This window comes from Sinocyclocheilus rhinocerous, unplaced genomic scaffold, assembly GCF_001515625.1.
Source record: "Sinocyclocheilus rhinocerous isolate Xijiao unplaced genomic scaffold, SAMN03320098_v1.1 scaffold1322, whole genome shotgun sequence".
Taxonomy (NCBI): Eukaryota; Metazoa; Chordata; class Actinopteri; order Cypriniformes; family Cyprinidae; genus Sinocyclocheilus; species Sinocyclocheilus rhinocerous.
The window spans coordinates 639,417-658,011 of NW_015657497.1; the positions used below are offsets into that span (position 1 = coordinate 639,417).

Consider the following 18,595-nt stretch of genomic DNA (forward strand, 5'->3'; position numbering starts at 1 on the left):
CATCATTCGTGACACAGACTTCATTATTCAACAATAGTGTTCATAGAAATTATTTCTGTCATGATTTCCTGTTCATTTACTGGCCGCAGTACAATCAATGCAAACATCTGAAACAAATGATACTAAAGACATTTGCACGCATGTATACCTAGCAGCTTGTGAAATGAAGCACTACGAGACAGAATTATGTAGATTTTTAACTGGTATCAGAAAGTGATGCTTGGTTGCACGTTTGCACTTATTGGCTTGCTTGCAACATTCAAACCCTTGCTGGTTATGGCAAATCTAATTTTGTTTTGTTTTTGGCAGGATATTTCTAGCAATAATTTAGGCTTTCAGAATTGAGCTGTTGCTGAAATTACTGTCTGAATTCCACCCAAGTAAACAAGTCAATAATCATTGCATTTCCGAGTCATGTGAAGGCTGCAAGATTCAGTAATAAATTAATGTTATAGTATAATAGTGAATCCACAAAAATAATGATCAGTAGTTCAACTTGCTTGTTAGTCCAGTAAGAATGCTTCAATTGTAGTATCATTTAGAGATATTTATTTCCCACCCTCTTCAGCCTGGCACTTGTAACAAGTGAACAGGTGCTAATGCGCTACGAACTACGTAACCTAAGTCACGTTTGTTATATTGCAAGACAGCACACCCCCAGACCATTTATCTTAGGTAATCAAGAATCATTTCAGCCCAAACCTCAGAGAACATGCTCTCATGTTGATAATGTGCTTCCATTAGATCTGGAAATAACAATGCTATTTCATACCACAGGCAGAGGTTCCCTATTTCCACAACTCACACTATGGCCCTTGAAACAAGCCGCATTGTTTCTGAGAAGACATTATAACAGAGGGAAATTACCACAACCATTATCAAAAATGTACAGAAAAGGCCTGTCTGGATATTTTCTTGTTCTGTGAATTAGAACAAACAAAACGTGGTTTGACTGGGGGGGGGGCTCATTCTCCGAGGTCAAAACAGTTGGGTTAGGATTACCTCTTCATGTAGAGGGATTTTATACTTCATAAAAGCATCTACTGAATGTCTACATGTGTATCTACAAAGCAAGGATGAATGAAGCTTTTTATTTTTATTTTTTTGTCTTCATCAGAATTTCATTAGAGCATGAAAATATAAATTAAGAATAAAGACACACTGTAATTGTTACCTTAAAGAATAATGCATTTAAGTTGATTCAAATATATTAAAAAATATTTTTGACTTGAATAAAACCAGTTAATTTAGATGTAACCATTTTAGGTTACCATGTTTTTCAGTGTGCTGTAAGAGAAGAATTGAAAAGTTAGATACATTTGTAATGTAATCTAAAGCCACTTTAGAGGGGGTGCAAGTTATTCTTTTTGAAAAGTAAAGGACATTTATATATATACCACTAATTTATTAGACCACTTATTTACTATTATGATACTACATACATAGCAGTATTTACTAACATAGTCTTTTAAATAAAGCATTTTGACATGAAAAGACATTTCAGTCAAAATCATTTTACACAAAAATGTGCATGAATTCAGAAGTTAACTCAACTGTGACAGACTCTGAAATTCCTCCTTCTAGCAAAAGTACAAGCCAGCAGGCCTACAGTCACATTCATTTAGGTATGGGTACCAAGCCTAAACCATATCTCTTCACTTTCTTTGTTTGTTACTTTAGTTTGATTTGACAAAAATGTGGTTATGTGGTGGACATAAAAATTAAACAATAAAGAGCCAATAAGTACAAAAATGTGTACAAAAAAAAAAAAAAAACCTTTACCAGTTCATTAGGTGAGTTTATATTTTAACAATGTAAGTATTAAAAGTGTCATATACAAAATTGAGTATATTGTTCTAAAGTTGAAATTGTGGATATATCAAGTTCCCTGAAGTCACACTAAACACTTAAAACACTTGAAAAGTTCCATGCCTGTAATATTACCTGATAAAAATATTCATATAATTTAATTTGTTCATATATTCTAAAAACTGCTGTTATAACTGCTCTCATAATTTCAGCTGTACTGAACTCATTTTATGTTCCAGGTAACAAAGGAATTCATACAGGTTTGGAATAACATGAAGGTGATTAAATCATGGCAGTATTTCCATTTTTGTGGTGAACTATAACTTTAATTGCACACTGATAATACGCTCTCCAAAAGACCTTACTGCAGCCTCAGCTTTGCTAACAGTATGGCTTTGTGTCTTTATGATTTGGAAAATTACAGTAAATAAAAGAGAAAAGACAGAGAAGGAAAGACTCAATGCTGGAGTTCAAAGACAAATCTCCATTCTGATACAGGGGAAGTGTGGAAAGATCAAAAGAAGAGTGATGTGAAAGGTCAACGCTCAGTCGATCACAAGCGACTACATACAGAGGCGTTCCTGCTAAGTAGTGCACTGCACAACCACAGAGAGACAGAGCAGTGCAGACTCCTGAAAGGGACATAGTGGAATAGAAACTCACACTTTGAAGAGGCAGGGAAAGGTGGTTACCTCAAAGCACCTGTAAAGTCGTGTGGCATGTTTAAATCCAGTTCATGTCTCCGCTAGGAAATTATTCTTATGCAGTGCATATCATTGATAGAGTTTCAGTGGGTACTCTTGTAATTATTTATAAGTAAAATATAACGTAAAATACACTTCAAATTTAATTTAACCTTCAGGTTCCGTTGATATTGACTTCAAGTCATGTTTAGGTTCCTAGAGACCCAAATGTTGAATGTGTAAAACTAGTAATTATAATTTTGAAATGGACATCTTATTTCCCCCTCAAATGATTTTAAATCTAAAGTTTGTAATTAAATAAAGGCATCAGTCAGAATGGGGGTGGGGGGGATCAGACAGGTTTGCAATATATGCGAGCTTTATGTAGTTTTTTTTTTCATATTTCATTATTCTGTAAAATAAAAGAACATTATGATGTCACACACACACACACACACAGTCTGGTCAGCTATCCTTGTGGGGACTCTCCATAGGCGTAATGGTTTTTCTACTGTACAGACCGTATATTCTATTGCCCTACACCAACCCTACCCCTCACAGGAAACTTTCTGCATTTTTAGATTTTCAAAAAACTTCATTCTGTATGATTTATAAGCTTTTGTACCCGTGGGGACCACAATTTAGGTCCCCACCGTGACACGAGTCCCCATGAGTCTGTGTGTAGTCAGGTTTAAGTCCCCACCAGGATATATAAACCAGTACACACACACACACAGACACACACTGCTTATAGTAACGCTTCTCTGCATGCAGAGAACAGGTTTCAGCACCACACAACATGAACAGCTCCCGCTATTGTAATTCTACACTCATTAGAAATTGGCCATATCTAGAATATATTTGTCTTATCTAACACCTGTTGAATATTTTAATTGGGTTGACACCAATGTTATGACACAAGGTATAAATGTCTCTTTAAGGTAAAAAAAAAAAAATGTGGCCCTCTGTTTTATGGTGTACAGTACATCTATCTATCTATCTATCTATCTATCTATCTGTGTGTGTGTGTGTGTGTGTGTGAGAGAGAGAGAGAGAGAGTGTGTGTGTGTGTGTGTGTGTACCTGTTTTTCTATTCTGGTGGGGACTTAAACCTGAATACACACAGACTCATGGGGACTCGTGTCAACAACAACAACAAAAAAAGTGTGTGTGTATATATATATATATATATATATATATATACACACACACTTTTTTTGTTGTTGTTGTTGTTGCATTGCGAGTGACTAAGATTCCTAATATGGCCACTTTGTAATGACTATAGTGTGGGTGGGAGCTGTCCAGATCCTTTGGTGCTGAAGAATTCTTGCTCTGTGATTTTTTTTTTTTTTTTTTTTTACTTTTTATTTAAACACACCGTAGAAATCTAATTTTATATTAAGGCGTTGCGGGCATAGTCACGGGGACTCTCTATAGGCGTAATGGTTTTTATACTGTAAAATAGGCGTAAACTGTTTTTTCTATCACCCTACACCAACCCTACACTTTGTGCATTTTTAGATTTAAAAAAAAAAACACCATAAATGGACTATGTTTGGACTAAGTCCATGTGGACACACACACACACACAACCAACCTGTTAACCACACATCACGAATAATTCAGCATACGAGACTGATTGATAAAATAAAAGATAAAGATAAAAATGTGATGGGGTAAAATAATATGTATGTCAAAAAAACAAAAAACATACACGTCTGCTCTCCAGCTTGACGCGTCAAAAGGAGAACCTTCCAGCTGTAATCAAGGAAGACGTCTGCATTACTGAATTTAATATCCTTAATTATAACGGGGGAGTGTTTTTCGCGTCGTCGCTCGCATGCAGTGTGAGTAAAAGTTGAGGCGGCCCGAAGTTTCAGTTCACGTATCGGTCTGCGCAGCTTCAGAGCTCTCTAGATCATTCCATTTCATCTGCTCACAGCTCTTTATATTCCTCTCTTGATCGGGACATCGATCCCCTCTTAGCGAATATTTTCCAAATCCAGAAGATTTGCGATGGGATCTTTTTTTCTGGGAGTCTGAGAGAAATCAAACACGTCCTCACAGACCAACTGAGCAGTTTAGCTAGTTTTCACGGCGTTGCGACATAAATGATTTAATCTTTACCGAGTATATTTTGGTTTCTCTATACGGAGGTTTGACGTGACGGAAACTGTGCAGTCGTCAGTTTAATATTTATGACAAAATCTGAATTCACGCGCCTTTTTTGGATTATACATTTCCCAGGATACTGAACACTGAATCGATCACGCGTCAACTAGAGACTTTATTTTCGATTTACTGGACTTAAAGACTACTGAGAGGCTTTGGAAATGAGCGGTCCGTTTTCAAAATGTCCTTTTTAAGAATCACTCGTGGAGAGAGACGTTTCCTCAGAGGACGGGAGGGTTTGTAACGCTGAATTTATCTCCGATTTCAAGACACGCGTTTCCATGGCTCCGGCGGTCAGATCGATTAAGCGTAAGGATGCGATTAACTGGCCGAAGATGTCGACAACTTTCTGGGCTGTGCTGCTGTTGACGGCGCTTCTGATCGTGTACTGCGGTGAGTTTTCTACGTGTGTAAGAATGTGTAACACTTCATTGATGTGACCTTAAGGATAATGTATACTGTCTGTCGTGTCACTCACTCACACGTACAAACAAAATCATGGAACCTTCAGGAGAGATGAGCTCATGGAAACGGAATTGCCAAAGCATGTCCTATACAAGACCATGTATAAGTATATCTTTAACTTGCTACTCAAGGGCAGGGAATGTGTATTTATGATCTATAAATGTATCTGCTGGATGGTAGTATTTTCCTTAACAGACTCCACTGAAATCAAGAGAAAAAATCTGAAAGTCTGAAATATCTGAAATCCCTTCATCTAATTGCAAAAATAAGATGATGATAATAATAATAATAATAATAATAATGCACAAGTACAGACATGCAAACACAGAGACATGCAAAGGTAAACTCACACAACCCCTCTCATTAACACACAAACACGATTGGTATCTTGAAACCTCCCAGAGAAATCAGGTCTGTCCATGGTGTTTATTTATACATTTTAAGCTGAAACACAGGGGCAAGGACAGTTGTGTATACACTGCACTGTTACAGTCTTATCTATCTATAACACAATTTCTAATCTTATAACTGTTACATAAATATTCATAAATACCTTATATTATATTATAATATATTCATAAGAAAATACCTTTCCTCTGAAACCACATTACTACTATACCTAGTTGCAAAATAGTATGTAGACCTATCCAGACCAACATGTCCGAGAACAGTCTGATCCAGACCATTTTGACTTTAGTATTAAGAAATATGTAATCTGAAACCACTTTTGTACATCTTGTTACACATATATTCTGAGCCCATAAAAAGCTCAGCTGATTCATTATTTGAGCCAAGATGGTACTAAATGGCACTTTTTATTTTTGCTGTCTGACTCTCTTAAAGGGATAGTTAACCCAAAAATGAAAATTTGATGTTTATCTGCTTACCCCCAGGGCATCCAAGATGTAGGTGACTTTGTTTCTTCAGTAGAACACAAACAAAGATTTTTAATACAAACCGTTGCAGTCTGTTAGTCGTATAATGGAGGTGAATGGGAATCACGGCTTTGAGAGTAAAAAAAAACATACACAAACAAAACCAAATTAAACACTGCGGCTCATGACGATACATTGATGTGTAAAGACACAAAACGATCGGTCTGTGCAAGAAACTGAACAGTATTTATATAGTTTTTTTTACCTCTGATTCACGCAATGTCCGAACGGATCGCAGACTCAGATCGCAGATTGACACTCCTAATTGAGATTGTAGATAGAGTGTCAATGGTCCATTTGAGAGATAGGTGGCGGTAATGCACTTATAAGTCTGCGATCCGCCGTAAAGCAAGAAGAAGAAGAAGATGCCTCGCGCGCCTGCTGTTGAAAACGCGCTCAGGAGGACGCGCCGCCACTCAGAACAGTTCAGACATTGCGTGAATCAGAGGTAAAAAACGATATAAATACTGTTCAGTTCCTTGCACAGACCGATCGTTTTGTGTATTTGCACATCAATGTATCGTCACGAGCCGCAGGGTTTAATTTGGTTTTGTTTGTGTATGTTTTTTTTTACTCTCAAAGCCGTGATTCCCATTCACCTCCATTATAAGACTGACAGACTGCAACGGTTTGTGTTAAAAATCTTCGTTTGTGTTCTACTGAAGAAACAAAGTCACCTACATATTGGATGCCCTGGGGGTAAGCAGATAAACATCAAATTTACATTTTTGGGTGAACTATCCCTTTAAGACTTTTTTTTCTGTAGTCAGTACTTCAGTAGAAGTTCACATGACTGTACTAGAAGACACACACATACACATACAGGTAAAAATTAATGAAATTAACAAAAAGACACTCACACTTCTGAATCAGTATGTCTAGAAATGTAGCACTGTTTTTCTGTCCCAGGCCTGGCTGGGTGGCATTATTTCTAAGAGGATGTTTAACCTCTGCCACTGTACCTGCAGTTCTCATCTGAGTTAATATGAATGTAAATATGTGCATAGATGTTTCTACATTCACTCAATTGATCTCCTGCCATGGCATGATTTATTCTCTGCTTGGCTACAATCAATGTTCTGGATGTTTGTTGTGGTTAGCAGCCTATTCAATTTTTATTTGGGTGTCTGTTTCTCTGTGTCTATCTGAGCAAATCAACTTCTGCAGCTCTGCCCCAACCTGCTTGTTGTCTGTGATATTAATCTTCATCTAGATGGGCTGCCCACCACACGACATCTATGTCTGAGTTGCTGTCAAGACCCCAGACTGGCACCTCACAGCTCGAGCTGGTAGTACTCGCAGAGGAGATCGAAAACATAAACGCAGGGACACAAACCAAGTTCGTATAGTTGATTTGTTTATTTATAGCGAACCTTGTGTGATGAATGCACAAACACAACCGAAATTAGGTCTGCATTCCCACTAGTGAGTCATGCAGTCGCTGCCTCTTTATATTAGCATCTCCCAGCAAAATATCGTCAACGTATCAGTTACAAATGTCATCCTTGTACAGGAGATTGTTTGTTTCGAAAAGCAGGAAATATATGGTTAGTTGAGGTTAGTGATAGCAGAATGGTACTCAGGCTGTACTGCAGTTGTACAAATTAATATCAAGCAATATGATAGGATGACAAAAACTGTTTGTAATGACTGTTTAATGAATGATATGGGGAGGGCTTTGTTCTGTCTGCTGGCTCCCTCCTCTGGATGCTACTCGACATACGTTTGTTCCTCCATGTTAGATCCACAAATGCATTGTTCAAACTTGTGTTCCAGTTGGTGTAGAAACGCAGAATAATTGCAATACTTTAGGAGATTCTTACTTAAACCTGTAGATTAACAAGTACTGAATATTAATTCTTATAAAAAGTATTATTTTATTAATTAATCAATGGTATTTGCTAATGCAAATACCACTATTACTGTCACATACGAATATTGCTCACACAGAGTGTACCTAAGTATTAACAACCGCATAGGAACACACTAAAAACCACCCAGAACACGCTAACATAATGACAGTGAGTTCTGCATGGGCAAGCATAATTTATTTTCTGTAAACATAAAAATGTATTTAGTAATATATTAACTGTTCTAGTATTTCTTTCTTATAAATACTGTAACTATAAAACTATATTCAAATTGTTTTGTTATTTTGTGCAATAATAATATTCCAAGTATAGTATATGACTATATAATATTTAAATACATATATTTTATATAAATATAAAATAATTCACACATAATCTATTATTCAGAGTAATGATCAGAATATACACATAAAATGTGCAGTAAAACACTTTGATTACATCCAGTATATTATTTTTTTATATAAAGTGATTATTATGTCATTAGGATGTAGTGTGTTTTTATGATTGTATATTTCTGCAAATGCTCAGACAGCCTGACCATCATTAAAATCAGATGTTGCAGAAAGCATATGGTGCTTTGTGACTGAGAGTGTGTGTGTGTGTGTGTGTGTGTGTGTGTGTTAATATTCATTGGCTATGTTCCTGTGAACAAATAAAAAGAGGCAAAACAAATACTAATAGAAAGCGAGCTAAAACAGGGAAGCAGTAAAACAAAAAGGAAAAGAAGAGCAGAATAAAAAGAGATGAGCACACCATGGTCTCGTCCATCACGCCTCCCACAGGGTCAATTATGTGCCCTGATGAATCATACCTGCTACAGGCCCGACCCGCATTGCCATAGCCCCGCCCACTGAAAGCATCCCACAATGCATTGCAGTACATTCACACATCCCCCATGAAAACAGCCCATGTAGTCTGACACATTGCTCAAACATTCGCAAATAGACACATGCACACATGTATACTCTTGGTATGTGGTCAGTGTCAAAACCATTTAAGGGCATAAACAGAAGCCATTTTTGGTAATTAAAGACTCCCATTTGACATGTTTTAGTTGTAAAGCAAAAGAAAAAAAAAAAGGAAAGAAAAATAAATGCCGTATTATATGGTACAATAAGCATTGAGTCGTTAAAATATCCTTGGCTATTTTAAAGCTACCCGAAGGCCCTTTCCAGTGCACGAGTAATTTAACCACTGTCCGCATCAAAGGGTAAAGATGTGGGCTTGTGGAACTTGTCAAGTTTTCTGTCTGGCCTAGTGAGCAAATCATGAAAATCTTACAAATACGAAGGCATCTTTATGGATGAATATTGTATCAGCTCCGAGGACTTACAAGTATTTTGTCCATAGTCGTCACTTTTGTGCAAGGGAAAAAATGATCTTTGCAAAGTTAAAATGCATGTAACACATTGTGAAACTTAAACATTTTGATAAACATTGTAGAAAGAGTGGAACTATATCATACTGGAGCTGTATAATGCTACTGAATGTAAATTAATGGATTTGTTTTTGTATGCACTGTGTGGGATACTATACAAGGGATAAGGGATACTATACAACAGTTTGTTTCAGTATGCTAATGTGACTGGATAACATAATGTTTCACTATCAGTGTTCGCTTCCAATTCATGGTACTTAACATTACGTTCTGTACAAATGTAATGTAATTATCAAGGTGTAATTATCTTAAAAGTGACAGGAGGCCATTTTTTATTGTCTGTTCTTCAGAAAATGGTCCGGTAACACTTTATTTTGATAGTTCACTTTAGACATTCAACTACCTATAAATAACTTTGCAACTACATGTCAACTAGCAGTCATTAGAGTATTAGTAGACTGTCTGCTTAATATCTACTAACACTTTATTTTGATGGTCGCTCAACAGACGTTCTACTAACTATAAGTAACTTTGCAAGTACGGCAACTTATTCTACTAAATCTAACCTAAGAGTCTATAATGCTCTAATGAGAGTTAGTTGACATGTAGTTGCAAAGTTACTTACAGTTAGTAGAATGTCTAAAGTGGATCAAAATAAAGTGTAACCAATGGTCTGTAGAAAAATCAAAGATTTGATGGCTAGCAGAAAACCATTCAGTTTACCATGTGCTGGTAAATTGAGACTTTGTTTAACAACTGCCCTGTTGTTAAAGAGAGACTTATTTTTTTTTTGCTCTGTGCTATTTCATAAGAAATCTGATGATGATAGATAGATAGATAGATAGATAGATAGATAAAATAAAATACATGCCATGCTAAGTGTTTATTAATGTGAACCTGATTGCCAGACATCTCCTCCAGGCTCTCATAAATTTGATCGCTAATTGCTGTTTAAATCTGCATGTTATACCATAAATTAATTTAAATTTGGTGTTAGTTTTAATAGGCACAGTAGCATGCATAAAACATCACTTTTGACATTTCACACAAGGGTCTTCTTCATTTAAGGGGACATGCGTGCTGTTAACAATCTGGCTCCATTCTTGGTTGTTGTAATGATGAGGGTGTGAATTTTAATGATCAGTTGTAACCTCAAACCCACACACACTGCTTGAGGGGTGTAGAAAGACAGGAAAGACTACTAACATACTTGTGGCGGACTGTTAAAATGACTCCACTTCTTTATTATTGAGGAAACCAATTGCTTGAAAGAAAATGCCACCCTGGCATTTTGAATTCCTGGAGGGCTCCATCAACGCGTGGTCGCTCACGGGCTGTGACAGGAAATGTCTGGGGTGGAAACACTGCTGAGAAGTGGATGAAAGATAAAAAAGAAGTAAGAGAGAAAACCAGACAGTAAGACTGAAACAGATGGATAAAAATGTGCCGCCCCGCTATGAGCAAACATGGGAATTAACATGTAACGGTAATTTAACTTTCCACAAAAAGGGCACATTTTGGTGTTCCATTACTCTTTATTATTATTATTATTAAGTTAAATCAATTTATTTTTATAATTAATTGTTTATTGCTAGAAAATAACTAAATTTACAGTGATTACAGATTACAGTGACAATCAACAATGTAAAATGTGAAATAAAACGGCTCATATAACATTTAGTTTGACGTCCTGACAACATCCTGATAACACTGACCCATTTGTTGAAAAAAAAAAAAAAATCCTAATACAGTCAGAAAAGACGAGTCCACATTGGAGACAAAAACAAATGTTATAAAAAGGCAGGTGCATTTATCTTGAAGTCATATAGGTACTTGTCTGAAGGAAAGAGTGGGTTACTCAACACATGCATGTTAGAGAAGAGGTAATTGTGTGGAAGTCAACTGCATTCAATCAAATTTGTCTTTCGCCAAAACCTTAACAGGCTGCCAGACTGTGATGCATGATTGAGCCTGACAAGACATCTCAGAAACATGATTCAGAAGCTTTCCTGGCTTGATGGATCACAGAATGCTACTGTATATGAATGGGATGTAGTAACATCACAGCGACAGTAGTATCTCGACATATCTGACATTCAGTAAAAGAAAATATTTGAAAATAAGATGCAAGCACATGCACTTAAGTGTGGGGAATATACGAAGAATGACAGATGCCAATAATATTGCATTTATGTCCAATAATATACAGACACTTGTGATTTCATCACAATTCTGTATTGTTGTGCAGAGTTGCAGCATTCTTGGGAATTATAAACAACCTACAGTTAAGCTAATGACATATTGCTTGGCGGAAGGATTGTGCATGAAAATGATGATAATGATGATACTATACAATGATAAAAGACACTAACATTTAATAGTATTAACATAGTACTACAGTCCCTACGATCAACTTAGCTTACGATGCATTTGAGCCCAGATCAAGTACATTTGTAAAGTGTTTGTATAGTAGCTAAATAAATAAATATAAATCTCCTAATTTTCCCAGATTTTTTTTTTATCTGATAACATTTGAAAATCCAAAATTGATTGCAAGCAGCAGTTGTGCATGGATTTCCACACTGCACATTAATGTGCAGCATGCCACAATGTGAATTGTGTTCATTGACTATTACTCGATGTATTCAATGATTACTAATTAGCAACTTCTGTTTACATACTACAAACAACATGATTACACATTCAAAGCCCATCTTCATCAGAGTTACAGGGTTTGTTACTTGTCCTGATAATTTTTTAAACCCTATATCACAACAAACAACAGCCTGATGTACAGTGTACTGACTAAGAACCAACTGCATCTGTTCGACAGTCCATCTAGCAGGTGTTGACTCAAGTAATCCTGCCACTAAGTCTATTTTCATAGTCTAAAGACTTTATATTAATATGTATTAATATAAATGTATGTATATGTATAAATATTATATTAATATTAACTACATATTAATATGGCCTATTACTAGTACATTAGGCTAATGCAATATTAGGTTACACTTTATTTTAAGGTGTCATTATTACAGTGTAATTACACAAATAAGTACTGTGTTATATTGATCCACAACATGTACTAACTACAGTGTTAGGGTTTGGTTTATGGTAGCTGCTTGTAATTATGTATAATTTACTGTTATTACTTCATTTAGTACCATGTATAACGAAGCCACTGTAAAATAAAGTTTTATCCAATATATGGTAACAGTTTACAATAAATTTAAACTTGTCAACATTAGTTAATGCATAAGGTGAACTAGCAATGAACAAGTTTTATGGTATTTAATAATAAAGTCACTGTTATTTTATAAATATAATGATACTATAGTTAATACTATAGTTTTTTTTTTTTACTTATTGTTCTTTCCTTGACTGTAACCGGCTCTCCATAATACTGCAGTCTTCCTGAGCCATTTTTGCTACAGTGACATTGTGGTACTATTTATCTGTTCTAACTTAGGTTGGTGAAAATGTTTTGACCCAAATGGCACATTTGATATAAATTTGTGGTCTGGTGGTCCACAAGATGCTAAGGTGTCCAATTTGTTATTTTAGGTTTCAGTGGCATACTCAAGAGTGCCTCCTTTGTAGCCGCCATGCACCCTTGATGAACCCTTTTCCCGAAATTTTCACTGAAGACTTCACAGAAGACTAATAACCAATCTAGCAGCCGATGTGGCGAAGTGTAGACTCGGAGGAGGACCAGGAGGACTGAGGCTGCATATGTGACAGGGCCTGACACTTAAAGTTGTTTCCAATAGAGTTTGACAGTAGCATGTTCTTAAGCTAATAACATGATACACTAATAAGCCCAGAAATACATAGCACATGAGATTATTGGGCAATTTCAATTAGATTTAACTTATTTTTAATGCATTCTGGGTTCACCTGGATCACAAAGGGTATATTTGATGCTGGCCATAAGAAGGTTATAAATCAGCATAGTTTGGTTGCTTATTTTTTAAACAGCTTTAATACCAAGAGACAGTATGTGGTGGCTTAAAATACTTCCTAAGTATAAAACTCAATAGGGATTGGAACAGAGCTACAATATCTAGTAAGGATCAGGCTCAATAAAGGAATTTTAATGTCATCTAACACACATAATCAGTTACACTAAATGGCACTACACAATTGTGACTGTACGTAAGTATTTCAAGATGAACAGACTGCAGTTCAGCTTTAGTTATTTGTGTTTTAGTCTTTTTAATTAAAATAGCAACAAATCCAGAGTAAAAATCCACAAGAAACTGATACAACGTAGACTGAGTAAAGGTCTGTTTAGACGAACATGAATGTTTGGCAGATGTTTTGTCTGTTCAGACCAATGAAGAAAAGGAAAAAAAAGCACACAAGCTGAATGTAGTCTCAACTTCAGACATCATGCCCACTGACCACACACGCTCTGAACATGGCAAAAAGAAGTAGTCTAAACCTGTAGTCTTACCTCTACAGGTTTTCCATGAGCCTAGTGTGTGGCAATCTCTCCAGAGTGCTCCTTGGCCAAATTCAGTGGCAAATATCTGTCTTTCTGTAAACAGGCCTGAATAGTAGCTGCCTTCATCTTCCTTGATCCTGCTGTCAAGAATAGCCATTTAAATAGCCAATGTTACGTGTCTAGATTTAAAACCCATCTTACAACATTTGCTTTTCATTCTAATTTGTACTTTTCACTTTTTACACTTCACAAATCTAATTCAAAAGCAATTAAATACTGTAGCATTTTCAGTGTGTAAAAAAAAATATGGTCAAGTTGAACACAATTCTGTTTTCTTAAATATGAAATGACTCTCTATTACTGTATAAGAGGGCTGGCAACCCCTAGCAACAGTGGAAATGAACCCCAGAGATATTTGTTCAACTGAAGCTGTGTAATTCCAGCATATATTCATGCTGATAAAACATGACTTTGTTAAGCCTCATTTCTGGCTTCCCGAAGCTAAGACTGTCTCTTTCCACCCTCCTCCAGGCACTGCCGCGTAAAATATTCTATTGTATCTCTGCCATGCATGTGAATTATATGAGGGGCACTTGTGGGTTGCAGTAGTCATTACATTATAACAACTGTGATCTTGTTAAAACATGTTATACGACACTGGCAGGAAAATTAATGCATTCTTTAATGCATTCTGTTTCAAGACTCTGCCTTGCTATTGTGCTGCAACTTTCAAAAGTCTCAAAACTTCAAATAGTTGTTAAAAGCATTGTCAATGTTTTCATATCCATCCGCCAAGTAAAAATCATCAGTCCAGCTGCTTAGAGAAGTTGCATACTTCTCAACACAAAATTTGGGCTATTATTAATCTCTGTGGGACAAACTTAATTTACTCCACACTAAACGACCTCATATTGATTTATCTCATGCACTTTTTTTATAACTCTTTGGTAGGTTGTGCTATATGAAACTAATCTTCTTGCCACTGTAAACAATGTGTGTATTTTTCTTTATAGAAGTGATTCCAACAGCTTGAAAGCCAGTGCACATTGAAATCTACTGTTATCTTAATTTAAATATGCATATGGTGTGACCATGATTTGTCAGTTCAGAAGCAATCTAATATCTCAACTAGCCTGCTCCAGAGTTTGTGCATTCATTGGCAGCATTCAAAGGCTAACCATGCACAAAGATTGCATAAATTTAATTACTTAATTTGTCAATGTCAGTAGTCAGACACTGGTTGGATTTCATAGAGCTCTAGCACAAGACTGGAGGCCATGCTTTGCACGTGACTGCTTATTTAAATTTTCTTCAGTCTTTGAATATTTCAGTGCTCAGTAATGTAACATTGTAGCAATGTTTGGCAATGACTAAGTCACACTTATTGAGATCCTACTGTTTCTGAGAACTAAAACCCAGTTCTGGTCATAAGTTTACACACCCCTTGCAGAATATGCAAAATGTTACTTACTTAATTTTTTTTGTTTTGTTTTGTTTTTACTGTCCTGAATAAACTATTCCACATAACAGATGTTTACATATACTCCACAAGACTGAATAAATAATATTTAGAAAAATGACACCTTAAAGGGGTCATATGATGCGATTAAAATTTTTCCTTTCTCTTTGGAGTGTTACAAGCTCTTGGTGCATAAAGAAGATCTGTAAAGTTGCAAAGACTAAAGTCTCAAATCCAAAAAGATATTCTTCATAAAAGTTAAGAGTCAGCCACGCCTACCTAAAACGGCTCGTTCTAACACGCCCCATTTCATTACAAATACACAAAATAATGGTTGTTTTTAGCAACATCATATGACCCCTTTAACAATGCGTGTCATTACCTGGATGATCCTCGACTGATTTTATTTTTTTTATGTTGCATGTAGTTGTTCATGAATCCCTTGATTGTTCTGAGCAGTTTAACTGCCCACTGTTCTTCAGAAAAATCCTCCAGCTCCTGCACATTCTTTGGTTTTCCAGCATCTTCTGCATATTTGACCCCTTTCCAGCAGTGACTGGATGACATGTAGTTGCAAAGTTATTTATAGGTAGTTGAATGTCTAAAGTGGACTATCAAAATAAAGTGTTACGGGACTATTTAACATGAATTAGAAAAGGCAAAAAGGACAATGAGATATATGTAAGATATATGCTTATATTTTCATTTAAATTTTAAAATCTTGATGTTGATTAATGTACATGTTAAAGCAAACAACTTAACTACACTGTTCAGTTTGACCTGGTATTCATTAATATCAATGGAGCTGTTTTGACGTTTGTCATAATCTGTGTAAATCAGGGGGGATATCAGAATATGGCTGTTGTTCCTTGCTAATCCTTCCCACACAGAAGACAGATGTCGAAGTGGTAATTAACAAATCCATCGCCACTGTTCTCAAAATCTTATGAGCAGGACGGCGGAGCGTTGCGACCGTGGCCCAGCATGATATGTTAAGTCATGTCGACAGAATCTAGAAAAATAATCAGTGTGGAAACAAAATGTGAAATAGAATTTCAGGGGTTAATAACTGCCACCGAATGACTTCTGTATTTTGTTTGTAATTACCATAATAAGATGAAGCATGTCTACCACATATTTGCAAACAAAGCCCTTTGCAGGAGCGCAAATGCTAAAACAAAGGGCAGCTATGCTTGAAGGAAGCAGAGATAAGAGTGTTGTCAACTCTTGACCTACAAGACAATATAATTTGTCATGCAGTGTCATGCACCATTAAAAAAAACCTTATTCAGACTTAAACTAGAAGGCAGGGCAAACCCTCACTTTTTGCAGTGCCAGGATACATTTCACATGCAGATATTCATGTGTGTTGTGCATCGAATGCATTATCTGATGCAGAAGAAATGAAACAAACAATTGGCCAGGAGCTCAGCGGGGGCATAAAGATGGTGTCCGCTGGGAGAGGTGGCCCTAATCAATGTAAAGCATTTCCTCTCACACACAACGCTGGGCCGGTAATCTAATGCACGCATTATTCAGCCTGCATCTATTAAAAGAAAGCTGCGCGAGATTTATCGCCCAGGTTTAACTGTATGGTAAAATAGCGCATTAGGCAGATGATATCACGGTGTATGAAATGATTATGCATGCTTGCAGAAAAGTGGAAGAGGCCAGCTTAATTAAATGCAAGGTCTTGGTTATACATCACTGGCTCTCTGCTCAGCCCTTTTAACCAAAATGGCTGTTATTTTTAAAAGCAAAGAGCTGAGAGGAAGCTTTTCCACTTTGCCTGTTCTACATACCCTTCTGTTTTGTAAAGGGGGTGGAGGACAGGGGGTGTGGTGGGCCAAAATTTTGCTTCCATTTTCTGCTCTACTGCTCACACGCATGCCAAGCAAGACAATTATATTTCAGTCAGTGTAAGTCTAAGTTTTGCAGATCTGTCAATCTGTCTAAACGGACCAATGGGAATTGTAACTGCATCACCTTGGGAAAATACCCTTCGCGTTTTACTCAAAAATGGAACAAAGTAAGTGGCCTGACAGTTAAAAAGCTAGTTTATTTTCCTAGGTCTAAAGATATTGTTCATTCAACAAATGGACATTTTGTCATCATTTACTCATGTTCTTCCAAACTTTTTGACTTTCTCACCTCAGCACATAAGACATTAGGGCAGAATATTCAGCATGCACTTTTCCATTAAAAAAAAGTCCATTCGAACATAGGTTGAATTGTGAAATAATTAAGTAAATGAATGAATGAATAGAAATTAAACTGTACACAAATTACATAATAGCTGTATTCTGAGTCTTACAAAGCCATACAATACCTTTGGGTGAGAGACAAACCAAAGTTTAAACTATGTACTGATAACCATGTCCATTTTTTTATTTTGTGAGTCATATTTGTTTTTATTTGATTTTAATAATTCCACGCATTTGTTCTCTAAAAGCTTGTCCAATTTATTTACCAGTGCTAGTGAATGCTAGGTTGGTATTGTGATAACAGTTTAGGAGTAGAACAGCTTCAGATATGGAGTCAAAAAAATGTATTTGTCCATCTGTGCTCCTACATATTGCATTTTTTAAAATGTGTTTATTTATTTATTTATTATTTTTGAATAAACTTAAGTCTGTGTTGACAGAAGAGGCAAAGGCATGTGCAGATTCAGTCTGCTGTGGATTTATACTGAGCTATATACTGCTAGTCCCTTAATTTCAGTCTGCAGTCACATGTGCACGCAGTGCAGATAGTCTATTGTGTCCCACTCTCTCTTAGCCTGGCCTAATTGAGTTAAATTTTGAGGCATGCCAAAGTGGAGTCTTGCAGCCTCTGAATAATGTAACAAAACTGATCCTTTGGCATGTAGAAGAAATCTGGTAGTGTTTGAACAAATACAAAGACTGCAGACCCCCCATCCTCCCTCACTCCTTATGTAATCTCAAACAAGTAAAGATGGTGAGTTTGCATGCTATTCTAATCCCATTAAACTCACAGTAAACTTGGGAGAATGGGAGACCTGACCCTTTCAAAAACGTCCATTCATTTATTTAAAGATGCAATAGATAGTTTTTTTTTTTTTTTTTCCCAGGCAATTTGCATTCCGGGATTACCTGCCTGCCTGAACTTCACTGGCAGCTTCAAACCCAATTTAGGCAGAACAAAGACTGCAAACTTCAGGCTATGTGAATGCACTTTGCTAGCATGGGACTTGTATTTAAACTAATATGAGTCTTTTAATGCAGATATGTCAGAAGTTGAAGAAAATGTCTACAATTCCAGACTAATGTACAGAGAAAACTACAGTATAAGTGAGCCCAGTGGAAGACCAATAAAATATATATATATATATATATATATATATATATTTATT

At 36.2% G+C, this 18,595-nt stretch overlaps 1 protein-coding gene across 1 annotated transcript in view; it reads left to right on the forward strand.

Moving 5' to 3' along the window:
- Positions 1 to 4,791: 4,791 nt before the first annotated feature.
- Positions 4,792 to 18,595, forward strand: part of LOC107721159 (protein FAM19A5-like) — a 177,424-nt gene continuing 163,620 nt past the window's right edge. Inside the window, exon 1 of the mRNA XM_016529031.1 lies at positions 4,792 to 5,057. Within this exon, the coding sequence (XP_016384517.1) occupies positions 4,946 to 5,057 (112 nt within the window). The 5' untranslated portion in view covers positions 4,792 to 4,945. The remainder of the gene's footprint in view (positions 5,058 to 18,595) is intronic.